This window comes from Dermacentor albipictus, chromosome 1, assembly GCF_038994185.2.
Source record: "Dermacentor albipictus isolate Rhodes 1998 colony chromosome 1, USDA_Dalb.pri_finalv2, whole genome shotgun sequence".
Classification (NCBI taxonomy): Eukaryota; Metazoa; Arthropoda; class Arachnida; order Ixodida; family Ixodidae; genus Dermacentor; species Dermacentor albipictus.
Window position 1 is genome coordinate 374815433 of NC_091821.1, and position 21198 is coordinate 374836630.

The 21198-nt window shown below is 44.4% G+C and overlaps 1 protein-coding gene across 10 annotated transcripts in view; it reads left to right on the forward strand.

The window, feature by feature from the left end:
• The window catches only part of LOC135901762 (platelet binding protein GspB-like), a 115868-nt gene that overhangs the window by 93713 nt on the left and 957 nt on the right, over positions 1 to 21198 (forward strand). For all 10 annotated transcript variants that reach the window (XM_065431610.1, XM_065431609.1, XM_065431604.1 and 7 more), the window contains 4 exons: positions 6149 to 6541; positions 7269 to 7604; positions 7876 to 15129; positions 16919 to 17096. In XM_065431610.1, the coding sequence (XP_065287682.1) occupies positions 6149 to 6541; positions 7269 to 7604; positions 7876 to 15129; positions 16919 to 17096 (8161 nt within the window). The remainder of the gene's footprint in view (positions 1 to 6148; positions 6542 to 7268; positions 7605 to 7875; positions 15130 to 16918; positions 17097 to 21198) is intronic.

Sequence of the window (21198 nt, forward strand, 5' to 3'; positions counted from 1 at the left end):
CTCAGTTTGCAATCTAGCATGTGAATGAGGACAGTTGTTCTTGACACTCTTTATGTTCACATATAAGGTGTGGTGCAGGGTGGGATATGTTCACTGTTAATTGTGTCTCTGAATCTTACACCAGTGCCACAGGGCCTTTTTTGATTGTGATCAAACCTGATTGGTATTGAATTTCTCGACCACGATTGGCTCCCTTTTGCAGCTTGTGCAACAAAGTAGATTTCAGTCGAGAAATTCCATCCCAACATGGCTAGACTGCGGTCAGAAGTGCACTATGTGACACCCATATTGGTCTTTCTTTGGAGCAACAGGTCTTAAGCTAAAGGGAGTTCTGATTTTTGAAAAAAGAAAGAAAGAAAGAAAAGCAAACGCACATGCTGTTGCTATCAACCATAGATAAGAAGCACCTGCTGTATAAATTGTATTTCTGACAACGGTGCGTAAAGGAGTGCACATGTGTGGAGTGCGGCAAAAACAGTGTCAGAACGGGCTGATAGTTGTGCACAAATTGGTTTTAATATACACGCAGTTTGTATATAGAGCTCTGTGACATGACATTACGTGAACACTAGGGACGTGCTGTAGCATCCTCTTAAAACTAAAAACCCATGGCTCAGAGATCTACGACACCACAGTATACAGTGCAATAACATTTTGTGTTTTGTGTATTGTTATACACATTCACCAGGTTCGGTGCTCGTTATGTCCCATTTCAGTGGTGCAAAATGCGATAAAGCTGAACTTGGGCGAATTTCAGCTATATTTGGAAATTTTGGATATAAAGCAGCACACGAGAAACAAGTACAGACCGATAGAAGCAAGTGCAGCTTGATACTCCATGTGACTGTAACTGCATATGACCTAGTGGCACTGCAGTAACGCCTAATGGTCAAGTAGGTCCTAAAAGATTGGTCAACACATGTGCCTGCCATGTGCCTATGCTGCGCAAATTGAGTGCTTTAGAACTTGTTTTTAGGTGATATATATATATATATATATATATATTGAAGCGGTCTGCGCTGGACGCATGAAAGAAGACGAAGGAAGGTGCTAGGGGAGAAGTGAGAACGAAGAAGCTGGAATAAAATGGCGGACGACACCCGTCTCACTTAGATGATGTCATTTCTGTTGCCGTTCTAGTTAGGAACGCTACATTTTGGCGCAGCCGACAGTTTTCGAAGACCAGCGATGCGGGTGACGTTTTTCGTCGACCAGGCGTCATTAGAGTCTGTTGTGTTCACCCGATACCAAGTGCACGGTGAGCCAGCGACGGACCTTCCTCTTGAAGTTAGTTCTACCGCGCTGATCAACGTGGTACTGCAACAAGCTGCAATCAGCCGCCAAGCCCTCGTGCAAACAGGATCGGTGACAGTGAATCTACAACTGCAGACACTGAGCGAACTCGTTCTGGAACCCATACGACGTGGCACCCTCAAAGAGGAAACGCCTGCCGGGAAGGTGAGCCTAGACTTGAGTGTTATGGAACTGCAAAGGAACATTATACAACAGATCGAAATAATGAGAACTTTCGTCCAAGCGCTTAGTCGAGAGCAGTCAGCACGAAGTATTGTTGAACCAGATGTTTTTGAAGGAAAATCGCAAAATGCACACTACTGGCTGTGTTTTTTCGAGTACGCCTGTGACAAGAATCTGTGGCACTCCGACGACACAAAGATTTTGCATATGCGCCGCTATTTGGGCGGTATAGCCAGAAAATGGTATGACGTGCAACTCATGGATTATGGAACAACATGTTGGGAACTGTGGAAAAGCAACTTTTTAGGGGCTTTCGAAGGCAACGCAGTAGAAAGATGGGATGCGGCACTGCGGTTCAGTTATACAGGTGGCTCTCTGCTTGAGTACTGTCTTGAGAAGCGTCGCCTGTTGTATTCTGCAGAACCGAAGCTGTCGTCTTCTGCTGTTGTAGCTTTGATAACGCAAGGGTTGTGTATCGAGATCCGTTGTCATGTCCAGCTCAAAGGTCCAAGAACGTTTGATGACCTTCTGAACTTTCTACAGACCTCAGTGCCAAGAATTACATCGAGAAGACAGCCAGATGGTAGAACAGAGCAACTTGATTCCAATCTAGAGTCGTTGCCGTCAACTGAATGTGAACACAGCTTCATAAACAAATCTCTGGGAAGCGTAAATCATGACTGTGAGGATGGTGAAGAACCAATTACCGCAGTTCACGGCAACCTACTTCCACATAATCTGTCTACCGTGCATCACAAGCCCCAGAAAAAGAGCTTCAGTGAGACAGTATATTTGGTGTCGTCAAGCTTATTGTACGCCCCCATTAAGGTAGATGGCATTGAAGTGAAGGCTCTCGTTGACAGTGGAGCTTCGGTATCTATTATCAACAAGACTCGAGTGGATGCCAGTCGTCTGCACGCTGGTAGAACATTGCGTGTCCAAGCCTACGATGGGTCAGTGACCATGCATAGCGAATGGGTAACCCTGGCTATTGAATTTCAAGGAAATGCTATTACCAGTGACGTATTGGCCATTCCCAATGTCACCTACGATTTTCTTTTGTCCCGTCCAGACATGAAAAAACTTAAGATGAACCTCTATTGGGATGACAAGGTAATGGCCGAAGACACGATAAGAACAGAAGACCCTGGTGAAGAACCTAGTGTATCAAGGCTAATTTTTCACCACGAAGACATCAAGACTAAGTACCCAGAGCTTATATGCATAGGAAGCTACCCTCCAGCAATGAAATCCCATGTCGTTCCTTTCGAGCTCGCAGATAAAACAGTGGTTCGTAGAACCCCCTATAATATGTCCAGAGATAAAAAGGTGTGGCTGAAAAAGGAGTTGCAAGAAATGTTAGACGCAGGTATCATCCGGCCTTCCGTATCCCCATTTGCTTCTCCTATCACTATTGCACCTAAAGAAGACGGGACATTCCGCCTCTGCACAGACTACCGGGCTCTCAATCGTCAAACTGAATTGATACCTTATCCAATGCCGAGAATCGACGACATCATTGACGAAACCGGTGGTTGCCATTGGTTTTCACGAATAGATCTCTGCAAGGGCTTTTGGCAGATTCCACTAAGTGAAGAAACGAAGAAGTACACCGCGTTCATAACCCCATTTGACTTGTTTGAGTACAACCGCCTACCATTTGGTTGGAAAAACTCCCCTGCGTGGTTTCAGAAGATTATGACGGACATTCTGAAACCTTACCTGGGCACATTTTGCAATGTGTACATCGACGACATCATCATCTACTCAAAGACAAAGGACGAACACCGTAGTCATCTTTCAAAAGTTCTTCATGCCCTCAGTCTTGCCCAACTCAAAGTCAACTTCAAGAAAAGTGCGTTCTTTCAAGATACCGTAGTATTTCTTGGCAGGGTGTTTGATGGACAGACTAAAAGCACCAAGCAAGAATCGGTAGAGAGAATCTCCAAGCTGGTAAAGCCTTATGATGTGCACTCCCTGCGCGTTTTTCTTGGCCTTGCAGGACACTTCCGGGCGTTTATCAAAGACTACGCACTGAGAACAAGGTGCCTCACACGTTTAACTCAGAAAGACGTGCCTTTTCATTGGGACGAGAAGTGCGAAGCTGTCTATCGTGAGCTTGTAAAACTAATATCGTCGGACCCCATCTTGCGAATACCGGATTTTTCCTTGCCTTTCGTGCTGAACACGGACGCATCACATTATGCTACCGGTGCAGTTCTATACCAGAAGCCATCCAAACAAGCTGATCAAACCAAACACTACGTCGTGGGGTACTACAGCTATACCCTGAAACCCGCCGAAATCAATTACTGTACCACAGAAAAGGAAGCTCTGGCCGTCTTAAAAGCTGTGCAGTACTTTCGTACTTACCTGGAAGGTGCCAAATTCATACTTTTCACGGACCATTTGGCCGTGAAAAGTAATTCATTTGGACTTCGCGGAGCTCAAAAAGAAGGGGGAAGGAGTCAAGCGAACGCAAGCTTTCTTGCTCTCCATAGATGAGTGCACACGGACGATTGCGGCTAAAGCTGGCAAAGAAGACGCAAACAGCGTAATAGACCTCCTCAAAGCTGAGTGTTTTAAACACACAAAGACGCTCGTCTGCGACAACGGGCCGGCTTTTCGGAGTGCCAAATTATCAAAGTGGGCCCAGGAGCACGGCATCATGATAAAGTATTCTTCTCCATACCACCCGGCAGCAAACGGCCTAGCGGAACGTGCCATACGAGACATCAAACAGTATCTGAAGATGTATCCAGACTTTGCCGGTGGCTGGAAGTGCTGTCTCGAGGCCGCTGTGAAGCATCGCAACAGATCATACACCACGAGTTTAGGCTGCAGCCCTCATTTTGTAACTTCAGGTACAGCGCCCATACTTCCTGCAGATCGTGAGCTAGGTCTCCTAGAGAACCTCGAACTTGCGGAAGTAAGGAAAACTGTCAAAGAACAGGAGATCTACAAGTGCCGCATGAAGCGAAACTTTGATAAAAGGCACAGTAGCCAGATACCGGACATACAGCCTGGAGACTATGTCCTTGTAAGGAAAGGAGCTGTGCCCTCAAATTCAAAATATTGCGGACCATTTCAAGTTATTAAGACTGCATGCCAGCATGGAATATTGAAGAATGTCTGGTACGCCAGAGCCTCGGGCCAAACGGAGTGCGCCGCTATTGGAAACGTATTCAAGTATTACCCCAGGAGGTGTAATTAAAAGAAATCCGGAAGAGTGAAGCGGTCTGCGCTGGACGCATGAAAGAAGACGAAGGAAGGTGCTAGGGGAGAAGTGAGAACGAAGAAGCTGGAATAAAATGGCGGACGACACCCGTCTCACTTAGATGATGTCATTTCTGTTGCCGTTCTAGTTAGGAACGCTACATATATATATATATATATATATATATATATATATATATATATATATATATATATATATATATATATATATATATATATATTGTTCTTTTAACGGTGAAGCTGTTAAGGGCTACTTTCCCCCCTATCATGTCTGCGTGTAGGAAAAAATGCTGAAGATAGTGAAATGCTGGGCCAATCCATGGCGGAGGTGCAGTTCGCCATTAAGGGGCCCAGATACACAGCTTCTCTCATCATCCTTCTTCACAGAGTGAAAGGGCACTGAAAGTTTCTTTTTTTTTTTCTTGCACAAGTTGAGCGCCATGAATTTTTGTTTGACAGAAACTTGTAAAAAGAAATGTAAGAGGCACTCAAAATTGATGTTGGAGCCGCACTAACTGCAAATGGGATTGGTATTACGCACTGCAGGCAGTCCTATACAACACTTCGTACCATCCTACATGCTATTATACTGACTGTAGATAAGTCAGATTGCTAGTTATAGATTAAGGCTGTTGAGAGTCACGTGTGTAACTTGGTGGCTGGGAGACATTGTGTATCAGTGCTGAGCGCACGTACCTCATAAACGTCTTAGAGTATATGTTGTGTTAAAAAAATACTCTGTCATGACTGGGATCAACAAAGGAAGAGATTCTTTAGATTAGCAAGCAATGTGGATAAACAGGATACTACAATGCTTGCTTAGTCAGTGCGAAATGCTTATTAGAAATGTTTTAGTGCAACTAGAATGAAGACCCTCAAGGAGAGGACAGAAACATTGCATACGAAGATGTAGTTTTTGGCCTACCATTTTTAGTCTTGTTTCAATTACACTAAAGCTTTTCTAATAACCAACACCGTCAAAAGCTTGTTCATGTTGTGCACTGCATTTTCTTTCTACATTTCTCCCAGTTGCACTAAAAACCTTGTTATTAGCATTGTCAAGCATTGTTTACTAGCCAGTCTTTCTTGAAACAGGGAAGGGCATGTGAGCAGGTATTCACGATCTAAGCAAGCTCAAGATGGCGGTGGTCAGTGAGATGGTACGGGGATAGTCATTGCATGAAATTGTACAGTTCTTGCCGCCACTTTCCACTGCTAGAGTGCTACCACAACTTTTTATATAATTAATGTTAAATATCTTTGTGATTAATTAGTTACTCATAATTACAGAATAAGCAGTTTATAAGACCTAGGACCCAAATATGCGGTTTTCAAAGAGTATTACTTTCTCGCGCAATTCTTCAGTGTTCAATGGTTGCGTCCCCCCTTAAGGTATCATGTGAACTGCGTGTGCTTCTCTGGTTTCTTCCCACAGAAAAAAATTGATGAGGTGGCTGCAACGACTGCTATGGCAGCCGATGCTGCTCTCTGCTCGCAACGCCAGAATGAAGGCTCTGAGCACAGAGATGAGCAAGTCAGTGGCCGTGGCTTAGAACATAACTACTCTCGCTATGAGACAGCAGCTTCTAGCAGAGCGACACCACGGATGGCAAGAAGTCGACGCCGTACTGCATTGCCGCTGTCTGTTCCACATGTGCAAGGCCCTGCATACGGAAGCTACTCAATGCCCCATTTTGGCCACTCATTTGCCTCGCAACACTTGGGCCAAGCTTTGGCATGTCATTTTGCATGGCAGCTGTTCCTTTCACCACAAGGCACTATAGCATTATCAACTGTGCCAACGCCTTTCCCTGGTGTTGCAGGACAGGTGAGAACATTCGTGCGTCCTATTTAAGGCATATAACTCGAGGTGGTTTGACTTTGTGGAGGGAGTGCTTTTGGTAAAAAAAAGTAATGGTTTCTCTATGGAAGAGAAAAAAAAATAAGTTGCAGAACACAGTGGTACCACACAGAAACACTTAAAAATAGGCCAAAACTACAAAACAATGTTCATTTTAGAACCTCGTTTGATAGCTAGAAACCTTGCCATGGAGGCGTTCTTGTATGATCCTGTTTTGCACAACTGAGTGACGTTCTGTACAAATGCAAGGCTTGTTTTCATTGTACCATGACCATCAACATAAATTGAAATGCAAACAAGAAATAACTGATCAGAATTACTGTTACGCCTAATTACACAAAAGTGTGACATGTAGTCATTCTGTAGTTGGCTTCTAAGCATGGAAGCTTCTATCATGCTAGGTGTACATTTTGGCATTTGAATTAAGCCCCTGTTACAAATCCATGGGAACTTTGAAATGGAACAACACAATGGAGTAGTTCCGGAATTGTTCGCATTTTAAATTGTACTAATATAGTATGTGCTGTTGTGATACACTGAGCTGTTTCCTTGACTACTGCATCTTTGCACCATCAAGACAAACAAATTTTGCACAGATGGTTGTAGGTGCTCGTGGCATGAACATGTGAAGCAGAGTACAACTTAACACTTCTTCTGTCGCTCTTTTTTTTTCTCTCTCTCTCTCTTGCCTCAGTTTGCAAATGACAACAGCCGCCCACCTCCATCCACCGTGTCTGCCAGCAGCACTCCATCTCGCGTTGTAAATGCAGATGAGCTTCCCATGCCGACGACCACCACCAATGCCTTGCCCATTTGGGGAGGGGCAGGTGGTTCCCCACAGACTGCGCCTCCATCTTTTCCCACCTCTACGTTCATTACTCCGAGTACAATGGCTGCCTACTGCCAGGCCGTTAGTGCACCTCAGCCAGGAGCCGTAGAAACAACAGCACCACTAGCCTCTACTCCAAATGACCAGGCACCATTCACTGCGTTTGGCACAGAAACAGAAAGAGGAAACCAGAGATTATCGGTAATTTTTCTTTTCTTTTTCTTTTTTACTGTATGCAGCATGGTCGTAGAAATATAGAATGAACCAAAATTGAATGCGAGCTTGCAATGCCTGTGAACACACACGTGTACAGCATGCTCATTGCCTTGTAGTTTTCCATTAGCCTTGTACTGCTCTGGCTATCTGACTCACAGTTTTACTAAAGAGTTCACTTGCTCTTGTGGTGCTGAGATTGTGAAGCAATAGTATGTACATATTATATCCCTCTCTTTCTTTCTTTTTTTCTTCTCAGCCCTTCTCTCTGAAGTCATTTGACATCAACCGGCTGCCTCCATCTACCTTGTCTGCCAGCAGTGCGCCATTTCACTTTGCAAATGGGGATGTTGTCGAAGCATCAAACTTTAGCCACCATGCAGAGCCACAGCTTCCAGCAGTTGTTGCAGCCATACCGACTAAGTCACTGCATCCTCCACATTGCCAAGCCATTTGTCAGCAAACTACAGACAGCAAGGGTGCTGATGACAGTAATTCCTCTCCTGGCAGCATCCTGACTACTTATGCAGCAAACAGCAAGGCTACCACATTTCCAGACTCGATGTCATGCTTTAGTGCTCCAGGAACTGTGTCGGCACCCTCTTTGTTTGGCTCCAAAGCATCCACCACAGCAACACCAGCACAATTATATGGTTCACAAATGGCTGTGTCCAGTGCATCAGTGACTGGAGGTACTGCATTGCCAATTCCAACATCAAGCCTTAGCACCTCCAAAATGGTGCTGGCATCTTCCGTCTCTGGATCTATAACATATGGCAAGGCGACATCTACTCAACCCTTAGACTTGCCATTATCTATGTGTAGCACTGCAACCGTCGTGGCACCTTTATTTACAGTGCCGAACTTGTGCTTTAGCACTCCAAAGGCTACACCGGCCGCATCAATGTTTGGAGCCGCAACAGCTACTAGAATGACGCCTGCTCTGTCATCTGGCTTACCAGTAACTACATCCACTGTAGCAGCCATATACACTGTAGCAACCACATCCACTACATTTTCAGTGTCAGCCATTGGCACATCTGCGGCAATGCTGGCACCATCCATGTTTGAACCCACCACAGGCACCACAGTGGCACCTGCTGCATCCACTACAGCAATCACTATTCCAACTAAATTTTCAGCACTGACACCTTCTGTCCTATCTTTTGATTCACAAGGGACTACGCCAGCTGTGTCAGGCTCTTTTTACACAGGCATGTCCCGTTTGCATGCAACTACTTTTGATAACTTTAGTCGAAGCCCAGAGTCCTCTACATGCACATGCAATGTGAACAATGGTGCCAACAGACTCGCATGTCAAGTACATGGTTTGAAAAAGCAAGACATTGTGGGACACAAGACTGCAGAATTCTCACAGCCTGCTATAGAGTTGAATGCTGTGGCTTCAACTCCAGATGTAAATGCTCCCACCAAGCTTTTTGACATGAAAGGTCTCGTTTTCACACTTGGTGCCTCCGCACTAAGCCATAACCTTCCATCATTTGGTGGTGTGTTTGGTGGCTCTCGGGCTTCAGGAAATGAGGAGTTTGGTCAGTTCCAGTTTGGTAGTACCCCAAAAGCGACAGAGTATCGAACCAATGTAGTAGACTCTGCTGCAATAGCAACTACAGCAAAGGAACCATCACATTCTGTTTTAGACGGTAATGTCACTTTGTCTGGAAGAAAGGAACCCATGTCAGCTGCGTCAGTGCTTGGCAGCACTGCCACATCAGCAAACAATGTTTCGAAAGGATTTGAAGTTACCAGCTCATTAAAAGTGGGTGCATTTTCCAAAGAAAGAATGCCTGCTGTTGCGGAGACTGCGACAAGTGTTCCATCGAGACCTGGACCAGCTGCAAGCACTTCGTATTCTTCTTTGGCCCAGAAATCATCAAGCACCGTGTTCAGTGAGCCTGTGTCTACTGCCTCTTCGATTGTGATTGGGCTTCCGAGAGAAAAAGTGTCAATTGGCACGGAGACAGTAACGTGTGAACCACCACTGACCCTACATGTGAACCAACAACTTTTGCCCAATGGTCCCAGCCTGCTTGCAGGCTCCTCATCTCTTCCGTTAGGTGGGGAAAATGATAAGAAGCAAGAACACAGGCCTTTTGACGCACAACCAATAGCAGCAGGCAATTTAACAAATAGCACGCCTTCGCCAGATAAGAAAGAACCTAAATTGGCCAGACCTGTGCTTGGCAGCGCTGATTCATCATCAAGGACTGTGTGTAGTGAGCCTCTGTCTACTGCTTCTTCGATTGTGGTGGAGCTTCCAAGAGGAAAAGTTTCAATTGGCACAGAGACAGCAACATTTGAAACACCAGTGCCCAGCCTAGTCGTAGGCTCCTCATCTCTTCCATTAGGTGGGGAAAATAAGGAGAAAGCAGAACAGAAGCCCTTTAATGCACAGCCAGTAGCAGCAGGCAATTTAACAAATAGCACACCGTCACCAGATAAGAAGGAACCTAAATTGGCCAGACCTATGCTTGGCAGCGCTGCTTCATCATCAGGGACAGTGTCTAGTGAGCCTGTGTCTACTGCTTCCTCGATTATGGTAGAGCTTCCAAGAGGAAAAGTGTCAACTGGCACACAGACAGCAACACAGACTGTGTCAGGGACTGTGTCTAGTGAGCCTGTGTCTACTGCTTCTTCGATTCTGGTAGAGCTTCCAAGAGGAAAAGTGTCAACTGGCACACAGACAGCAACATGTGAACCACCAGTGCCCAGCCTAGTTGCAGGCTCCTCATCTCTTCTGTTAGGTGGGGAAAATGATAAGGAGAAAGAAGAACAAAACCTTTTTAACGTACAGCCAGTAGCAGCAGGCAATTTAACAAATAGTACACCTTCACCAGGTAAGAAGGAACCTAAATTGGCCAGACCTGTGCTTGGCAGCGCTGCTTCATCATCAGGGACAGTGTCTAGTGAGCCTGTGTCTACTGCTTCCTCGATTATGGTAGAGCTTCCAAGAGGAAAAGTGTCAACTGGCATGCAGACAGCAACACAGACTGTGTCAGGGACTGTGTCTAGTGAGCCTGTGTCTACTGCTTCTTCGATTGTGGTGGAGCTTCCAAGAGGAAAAGTTTCAATTGGCACAGAGACAGCAACATTTGAAACACCAGTGCCCAGCCTAGTCGTAGGCTCCTCATCTCTTCCATTAGGTGGGGAAAATAAGGAGAAAGCAGAACAGAAGCCCTTTAATGCACAGCCAGTAGCAGCAGGCAATTTAACAAATAGCACACCGTCACCAGATAAGAAGGAACCTAAATTGGCCAGACCTATGCTTGGCAGCGCTGCTTCATCATCAGGGACAGTGTCTAGTGAGCCTGTGTCTACTGCTTCCTCGATTATGGTAGAGCTTCCAAGAGGAAAAGTGTCAACTGGCACACAGACAGCAACACAGACTGTGTCAGGGACTGTGTCTAGTGAGCCTGTGTCTACTGCTTCTTCGATTCTGGTAGAGCTTCCAAGAGGAAAAGTGTCAACTGGCACACAGACAGCAACATGTGAACCACCAGTGCCCAGCCTAGTTGCAGGCTCCTCATCTCTTCTGTTAGGTGGGGAAAATGATAAGGAGAAAGAAGAACAAAACCTTTTTAACGTACAGCCAGTAGCAGCAGGCAATTTAACAAATAGTACACCTTCACCAGGTAAGAAGGAACCTAAATTGGCCAGACCTGTGCTTGGCAGCGCTGCTTCATCATCAGGGACAGTGTCTAGTGAGCCTGTGTCTACTGCTTCCTCGATTATGGTAGAGCTTCCAAGAGGAAAAGTGTCAACTGGCATGCAGACAGCAACACAGACTGTGTCAGGGACTGTGTCTAGTGAGCCTGTGTCTACTGCTTCTTCGATTCTGGTAGAGCTTCCAAGAGGAAAAGTGTCAACTGGCACACAGACAGCAACATGTGAACCACCAGTGCCCAGCCTAGTTGCAGGCTCCTCATCTCTTCTGTTAGGTGGGGAAAATGATGAGAAAGCAGAACACAACGCTTCTAATGCAGAACCAGTAGCAGCAGGCAATTTAACAAATGCGACCCCTTCACCAGATAAGAAGGAACCTAAATTAGCAATACCTGTGCTTGGCAGCACGGCTTCATCATCAACGACTGTGTGTAGTGAGCCTGTGTCTACTGCTTCTTCGATTGTGGTGGAGCTTCCAAGAGGAAAAGTGTCAATTGGCACAGAGATAGCAACATGTGAACCACGAGTGTCCTGCCTAGTGGCAGGCTCCTCATCTCTTCTGTTAGGTGAGGAAAATGATGAGGCGAAAGAAGAGCACAGGCTTGTTAACACACAGCAAATAGCAGCAGGCCATTTAAACAGTAGCGCCACTTCACCAGATAAGAAGGAACCTAAATCGACCAGACCTGTGCTTGGCAGCATGGCTTCATCATCAGGGACTGTGTGTAGTGTGCCTGTGTCTACTTCTTCTTCAATTGTGGTGGAGCTTTCAAGAGGAAAAATGTCAATTGATGTGGAGACAGCAACAGGTGGGCCGCCAACACCCAGCTTGGTTGCAGGCTCCTCATCTCTTCCATTAGGTGCGGAAAGTAAGGAGAAAGCAGAACACAAGCCTTTTGATGTACAGCCATTTTCAACTGGCAATTTCACAAATAGCACCCCTTCACCAGATAAGAAGGAACCTAAATTGGCCAGACCTGTGCTTGGAAGTGTTGCTACATCATCAAGAACTGTGTGTAGTGAGCCTGTGTCTACTGCTTCTTCGATTGTGGTGGAGCGTCCAAGAGGAAAAGTGTCAATTGGCACAGAGATAGCAACATGTGAACCACGAGTGTCCTGCCTAGTGGCAGGCTCCTCATCTCTTCTGTTAGGTGAGGAAAATGATGAGGAGAAAGAAGAGCACAGGCCTGTTAACACACAGCAAATAGAAGCAGGCCATTTAAACAGTAGCACTTGTTCACCAGATAAGAAAGAACCTAAATCGACCAGACCTGTGCTTGGCAGCACTGCTTCATCATCAAACACTGTGTGTAGTGAGCCTGTGTCTCCTGCTTCTTCGATTGTGGTGGAGCTTTCAAGAGGAAAAGCGTCAATTGATGTGGAGACAGCAACAAGTGGTCCGCCAACACCCAGCCTGGTTGCAGGCTCCTCATCTCTTCCATTAGGTGCGGAAAGTAAGGAGAAAGCAGAACACAAGCCTTTTGATGTACAGCCAGTTTCAACTGGCTATTTCACAAATAGCACCCCTTCACCAGATAAAAAGGAACCTAAATTGGCCAGACCTGTGCTTGGCAGCGTTGCTACATCATCAAGAACTGTGTGTAGTGAGCCTGTGTCTACTGCTTCTTCGATTGTGGTGGAGCTTCCAAGAGGAAAAGTGTCAATTGGCACAGAGATAGCAACATGTGAACCACGAGTGTCCTGCCTAGTGGCAGGCTCCTCATCTCTTCTGTTAGGTGTGGAAAATGATGAGGAGAAAGAAGAGCACAGGCCTGTTGACACACAGCAAATAGCAGCAGGCCATTTAAACAGTAGCACTTCTTCACCAGATAAGAAAGAACCTAAATCGACCAGACCTGTGCTTGGCAGCACTGCTTCATCATCAAACACTGTGTGTAGTGAGCCTGTGTCTTCTGCTTCTTCGATTGTGGTGGAGCTTTCAAGAGGAAAAGCGTCAATTGATGTGGAGACAGCAACATGCAGGCCGCCAACACCCAGCCCTGTCACAGGGTCCTCATCTCTTCTGTTAGGTGGCAAAAATGATAAGGAGAAAGAAGAACCGATCGCCAACAGGGGCCCAGCTCTGAGCTCATCCAGTAATTATGATAATGCCAGCAAGCTTTCCAGTGCACACGCAGAGCCAGAAGAACCCATGTTCTTATTTGGTGTCACTCTCCCAAATAGGAAACAGTTGGATTCAGTCACCACTGCACATGTTGGAACCACATTTGGGGACGATGCATTTACGTGTTCCATTTGCGTTGACCAAAATGTGAAAGAAGTTTCTTGCCAGTTGACTGGATTTGGTGGATTTCTGTCTGTTGGTCCACAAAATGTCGAACAGATTTCAGAGGATCCAGAACAAGTTAGCTCTTTTGTTACAGTGGATACTGTGATGGAGCTACCAACTTCTAGCTCTTCAGTGGAATCATTGTTGAAGTCTACTACTATCGCTAAGAGAGAGGAATCGACCGAGCTGCCTTCAGCAGCTAATGTGAATGTTTCTTTGTCTAGCCCACTAGGAGGCACTATGAGCACCACCCAGATTGCATCAACAAGCCATGCGTTTGAATTTGGTGTGACACTGCCGGATCAGAGAGCATCTGTTTCACTTAGTTCTTCATATCCTGATACTACTTCCATGTCAGAAAAGAATGTGTTCAGTTTAAAAAACACGACAATAGTTTCTGGACACAAAGCGACACCTATTGATGTAGCGGGTGCAGATGTTGAATTAGCAAATTCCAGCTCCTGTGTACGACTTTTGTCCAACGGTTCCACTATTGCCATGAAAGATGAATCCGCTGCGCAAAGCCATCTGTCAATGACTGCCACAGGCGATGCAGAAACTATTAAGCTGAGTTCAACACCAAACAAACTTGAACTACAGGTTGCATTCCCCTTGCCACTTGAGCCACAGGTCACATCTCCTCAAGCAAAGCCATCAGCTTCAACACTAGGCACCATTAGGCAGCAAGCAGATTCGCTACAAAGCACTGGTGAAGCGGCAGAGGACTTTGAATCCAGTGCCCTGCTTGAGCCAATGGTCTCACTGCCAGAGCTTATGGAGATCACAACAGGTGAAGAGGATGAAGACGTCCTGTTTTGTGAGCGAGCAAAGCTTTCTCAATTTGATGCTGGGACAAAGCAGTGGAAAGAGCATGGAATTGGGCTGCTGGAAAGTGAAGACAAACCCTGTGATAAAAACCTTGCAGCCCAGTTTAGGACACAGGAACAGGCAGACGTTTTCAAACAGACATTTGAGAGCTGCAAGGACAAAGCCCAGTCCATAAAAACACTGAAAGAAGATGCAGGGGAGGGAAAAAGTGGTGCAACCCAGCAGCAGGCTGACATGAAGAGGCCACAGGAGCTGGCAGCCACCATGCAAGATTCCCTAAATAGCTATGCATGTGACGAGCTTGCCCCATATGAAGAAATGCATGCACCCTATGAGACCTTAACATATGGTAAGCTAGCTAACGAAATTGCTAGTTTACGTGGTTATATTGCAGAAAACATCAATGTACCTGCCTCCAATGGCATGAGCTCCCCTCTCAGCACTGCGTGCTCAGGAATTTCACCAGGCATGTCTACCTCTGGTATTTCCAGTGCCAGTAGCACACCACAGTTTGTCAATTTGAGCCCCGAAGCAAGACAGTTGGCTTCTAGAGTAGTGTCAAGTACCATCAAGCCTTTAAAACCTATGCTTGATACCCTACCTTTGCATACCTTAGCGTCACCATCGTCTTTTGCATTTGAGATGACCATCTGTAAGTCCTCTTCGAAACCAGCTACCAGTACACCAGTAGCAACAGTGTCTACAGTGGCAAGTGTAAGTGCATCTCTCTGTCTCTCTGTCTTTTTTTCTCTTTTTTTTTTACTATGTTTGTTGCAGTGCATATGTGTTTGTGCTCTTCTATAGTCACAGATCATGAAGCTTCATTCAGAATGACGCTTGTGCCTTTCTAGGGCTGATACAAACATTGCATTTACCCGTCGCGGTTGCTCAGCTGCTATGGTGTTAGGCTGCTGAGCACGAGGTCACGGGATCGAATCCCGGCCACAGCGGCCGCATTTTGATGGGGGCAAAATGCGAAAACACCTGTGTACTTAGATTTAGGTGCACGTTAAAGAACCCCAGGCGGTCGAAATTTCCAGAGTCCTCCACTACGGCGTGCCTCATAATCAGAAAGTGGTTTTGGCACGTAAAACCCCATAATTTTTTTAAGATTGCATTTGAGTTGCTACTGAATGCCAAAAAGACGGATAATACTTTATGTCAGTAGGAACAATATGTGCTTTTCTAGAGCCTGCAAGAATAATTCCACTCTGTTTTAATGCCAGAGTTCTGACGAAATGGTGATGCTGTTAATGGTATGAATAGCTCAATTATGGCATGTTCTGATTCTGTAAAGCTTACTAAAAAGGAAGTTGCACATGATCTGGTATGTGTCGTAAGTTGCTTTCCCAGAAATGACATTTTGAGTGCAGAGGAAGAAAAGCAATGTTAGAATACCATTGGCAGGATTTGCTAAATGGTAAAACTGAACATCCTTTCCACTGCTTTGGATTGGATGATATGGAAACCTGTTTTTCCATTTGACAGTGCCTAAACGTCTGTTTAACTTCACTTTACCTAATTTTAATAGTGGACAGTTCGAACTTATATTCAGTCTCTTAAGGGTGGAATTATTGGATGATGATTGTACAAAAATTGCATTGGCAATGACACATTGATATAGTGGGAAACTGTTTTGAAGGAAATTAACTTAGTTCGTTATACAAGTATGCAGCACTTCAAGAAAATTTTAGCTCAGAACTAAAAAATTGTTACCCACTTTCCCACATCCATTGCATCATTTCTAATCACTGAAATGAATGCCTTGCAAGTCTCCTGTAGTTTAGTAGTTACATTGCTAACATGTTCACTGCATTTATGTACGAATTAAAGCAGTTCTTTGTCAGTGTTTATGAAAGTTTCATGTTGTTGATGTTTGCTTCCTAAGTACTACTTTTCCTTTATTCAAATCTATCTGATCTATAAAGAGTATAAAGGGTATACAAATAAGCTTAGAAGAGGCAAAACAAAGGTGTCACAGATTGAACAGGACTTGCACATGCTGGGCAGGTGGTTTCAATTACCTAGAAGATAGGTGTTTTCCACTCATTTCATGTAACTCATTCAAATTTCACAGACATTATGAAGAACCACAGTAAACATATTGCCTTGCCAGGTTCTGGTTAAGAATGTCTGCAAAACAAGACATTAACTATTAAGTTAAAGTTAATTAAATTGCTCTCTACCACAATATTTTAAAGAAGTGGCTTCACAAGTTATGGGTAAATTGCTGTTGTCCACCTCAGGAAGCAAAGTTTTCTTTGAGTGCCTACACAGGCTGCTGCATTTATGCTGAAACGTAACTCACAACTGCCTACACCCACTTTTGTATAAGGAATAACATAGTTTGTGCACCTTTCTGGAGCTAGGCAGGAGACCTAGATGGCAAATGTTGTTGTTACATGTAGTGCATACCTGAAGATTATCTGCACAGCAAACCAGAAGAGTAGTCCATAAAATGTTTTTAAACATGGCACTTGCATGCTGCCTTTCATGTTCACAGGGCTTGCAATTGTCAGCGACACAGTCAGAAAGTGGTTGCACTTCTTCCCGAGACGGGAGCACAGAAAGCAGTCCAAGACGAGCTGGGATGGATTCTTGTCACACTGGTACTTCCAGGCGAGGAGTTGGGCGTTCACTGTTTGGCACTGCTACAACAGCTAAGAAAAGCTCGAAACATGGTGCGCTTGACCCATCCATGCATCACATTTGATTGACTGATTTCCATTTTTCTAGCATTCGCTATGGATAATTGTCAAGTGAATAATTACACGGTATGATGTAGCTTTTGTTTGTTGATTCTGCAACCTAGCATTGGACATGTATTTGTTTGTCATGACAGCACATTCGAGAAGGCATGACAGATTCCAAGTTATAAATTAAATGTTTTTTTTTCTTTGCATCTTATTTACTGCTTTATTCTGTACCCTTAATGTTGATAGCACTTAAATTATGATTGGTGCCTTATGTTATGCTTTGTCGACACAGGCAGAGCTCTTAATATGTTTACAGTCTGACATAATTAATATTTAAAGGGGCACTGCAGTAATTTTTGAGTGCGGTAAGAAAACATTTCTAATCTGTAGACAGTGCTGCTGTGAATATGCAAGCCAAATGTATTTCCACCTGCCACAGTGGCTCAATGGCTATGGCCTTCTGCTGAGTATCAGGTCATGGGCTTGGTTCCCGGCCACCGCTGCCACATTACAGTGGGAGTGGAATGCAAAAGCGCTCATATACTTAGATTTAGATGGGCATCAAGGACCCTCAGATGGTCAGAATTTATGCAGAGTTACAGCATCCCTCATAACCTGCTGCGCAGCTACAGGACGTCAAACCCCATAATTATATTTCAAATACTCTGCTGTTTCTAGCAGGGAGCCTACAGTCTTTCGTAATAGATTGCTTGCGTTCTCCTGCAGCTTACGGGGCCTCTGCTTTTTTTTTTTCTTCCCGCCTTATACCACGTCAGCCAATGATGTTACAGCTAGCGTGTCCCCATATACACTAGCCATTTGACGTTTGTTCATGACAATCAATTACTCCAGAGCAGATGCCCATGCTTGCGTGCACATGCTTCTGGATCTTCTAGGAAATGGTGAAGCAGTGCACGACCTGCCCTTGCTCTCGGACATTTGTGTCAGACACCAACTTGAAAAGTTAGTGTGAGTGCACCATAAAGAAAAGAAAAAAAAGAAGGGGGGGGGGGATAGTGAGTGTTAGGCAAGGCATTGCTGGCAGTGCCCCAAATTAAAGAAACTAGTGAGGTTCTTTTAAAAATTTTCTTTGGAAATATGTTCATTAAAGAGCATTAAATTAGCTTGTCTTAATTGGCTGGACTGCACTGCTTGTCCGCAGGAGCCAGGTGCCACAGCCAATCACAACTTCAACAGCAGACGAAATAAACGTGTCCACTATGTGGACTCTTACAGAAAACCTCCCTAAATGTAGAGCTGGTGTTTGAAGCCGACGTGATTCCTTCACAATCTTTTCACATACAAAAAATGTTGATGTCTGACATCTCTCTCTCTCTCTCTCTAAAAAAAATATTTAAAAAATATTTAGCCTACTTATTCAAGCTCTCATTAGGCAGACATTAAGAACAGTGTTGGTTAAGAGTTACCACCTAAAGAACCACAATGATTTCAAAATGAAGTATTTGGCTGGTGGTAAAGTCTTCACAGAGATCTCCCAGGTCTGCAACGTGAAAACAGTGTTAAGCTTTGAAAGTGCAGTCCACTAGCTGGTATCAGCCTGCTGTACTAAGGCTTATTTCAGCTTTGGTAAATAGTTATAGGCTTTAGGATATTTCTGTAATGCTCTTTTGATGCTCTTAATTGTGTGTACACAAGGTCTGCTTGGTTCTTGCAAAGTTTTATCCACATTCATCTTATCATCCTGTGGCAGTTTGAAAATCACCTGTAGGCACCTCCTCCATGAGTGTGCATGGGCTCTTGTCTGACACTGCCGAGTGTTCTGTTTGTGCATGTGCACATGCAAATACAGGGGGTGCGAGGTATTTGAGGACACGTATTTGAATTGCCATAGATGCAATATTCTCATTCTGTCTGTTGAGGCACTTTACACTCACCAGCCCTCCGTCACCTATTTAGCACATTTATTCCAGGGTAGCAGCTTGCAGGCTGACATGAAAGATGAAAGCTGCATGCAGTCCTAGTCACTTTACATGGTGGCCACAGAGACTTGGAGAATGCCACCTTCTTGAACGTGGCAAAAATCCTTTGTTTTTGGTGTGAGAAAGAAGTTCATTGACAATTGTCATCTGTGACAAAGAGAAATTAGCACTGGCAGTGGTGAGACATTATTCAGGCTGTTGATTTCTCAGCAGATGCACAGCATCATGAGTGAGAACTCTAAAAAGCCAATGAAGGCCATTTCAGAGCAGCCTCGGATGTCAGAGCCAGAAATTGGGCTTTCTGTGCAGGGTCATTACGTGCCACACCTCTGTAATGGGCTTGCTTCCCCAGTTGTCTGGCGACAGTGCTACTGGGACAAGCACTGAAGAAAGCAGAAACGAAACAGGACATATGTTGGCCTTGTCCCAGTAGGGCTGTAGCAATACAATGAATGCTCACCAACTTGCCCAGTTTACCATTCTGATATTCCTCCAACAGGGCCTGTGCTATACTAAGGAATGGCTGAATGCGAACTTTTTGGCCCCATCACCATCAGTGTGACATCCTAGCTCTCAACATATTTAAAACCTGCTATACTGCTATGTATGGGGGCATCGCTGAGGAGGAGACTCATAAACAGCCAGACATTGCTAAAAACATGCGAAAGGGAGCCCTTGCAGAAGCAGTGGCTAAAATTAACGAGCACTATCTGATTCAAGCAGACAGCCGGATTCAGTAAATTATTGAGGCCGGAGAGTCTTTCATCAAGTTCTCTTCAAAAACACTGAGAGAAAAGGACAATGCAAAACATTTTGAACAAATAGATTTAATCCGGTCTGAAATATTGTTGCTGTTTCCAAAGTCGTCAATACGTTCTCAAGTACTTCGTGCACCTGGTACATATGGTGAACCCAGACAGAAATACACTGGACAAAACAAGATTTTGCTGCATATGCTGTTAATAGAGGATGTTGTGAAAAGCCATCTGTTGAAGTATACCAAATTAACCATGCCTATTACTGCAGGTTTCTCCAACATGATTCTAAATACATTACCTAGTTTTGCGGTAATTCAAATTCCTGGAAACAATGGCTTTTGTTTGAAATGTTCAAAGTTTAAGCTAAATGTGGTGCAAGCAAGAGTATGACTTAAAGCATGTACCAGATATAAGCAAATTAGAATAACTGTGCACGTGTAAAGCTAACAAACACTGTGTGAACAGGTTTGCAATTCAGCATACAGCATGTGTTCTGTCACAGTTGCTTGTCACTGCTTCAACAATGAAAAATGATGCAACACACCAAGGAGGACACAGGCAAAAGGAAATGGTGTCACTCGCAACTAACTCTATTCCTTAAAAACATTGCAATCTATAGCCACGCCTGATTAGCCACACCAGTCGCTGATTTGTTTATTAATGTGCGGCATTTCAAGAGATGTTCTGCACAAGTCATATTTTATTCATTAATTGCTGTATGAATATCATTTTTCGAGCTGCTTTTGTTTACAGAAGTCATATTGCTTCAGTGATGCGTTGTCCAAGGAACCAAACATTTCACTCAGGCAGAAGACACGTCCAAGTCAAGCAGAATTAAAATGTATTGCAAATATAGTGGGCCTACCAAGATTCCAAGATTGCTTTGAATTAATTGCAGTTTGAAATAATTGCGGTTGCAGTGAATTAATATTTAAAGTTTCAATAGCAGTGATACTTTCATCAATTATGAAACCACTGAGACACATAAAACTTTGCCTAAACTTTAGTGAAGGAAGTCAACACAAAGTCAAGAGTATGTTGTGGCACTTTCCTAATATCACTGTCAGCCTAGCTTTTACTTGAATTCTGAGCTTCATTTCTGACCATTTGAGTTGGGTACAGCCCTGCTTAATGTACTTATCTGCTTCAATTTGGAGCTTATATTTTTGGCTGAACATGAAGTGAATTTTTCTATAAAATGACTGGGTCAAATATCATATATTTATGCGTGCCATGACTGGATGTGCATGTGTATGTATTTTTTTTAGGTGTCCTGCTCAAGCAATTGCAAATAAATTTTGGGGGTTGTAGCAAATTACCCTGCGTTTCCTGAACTCCTGAAGTGATACCAGTGCTGTGTGTATGTGTGTGTGCGTACGTGCATGTATG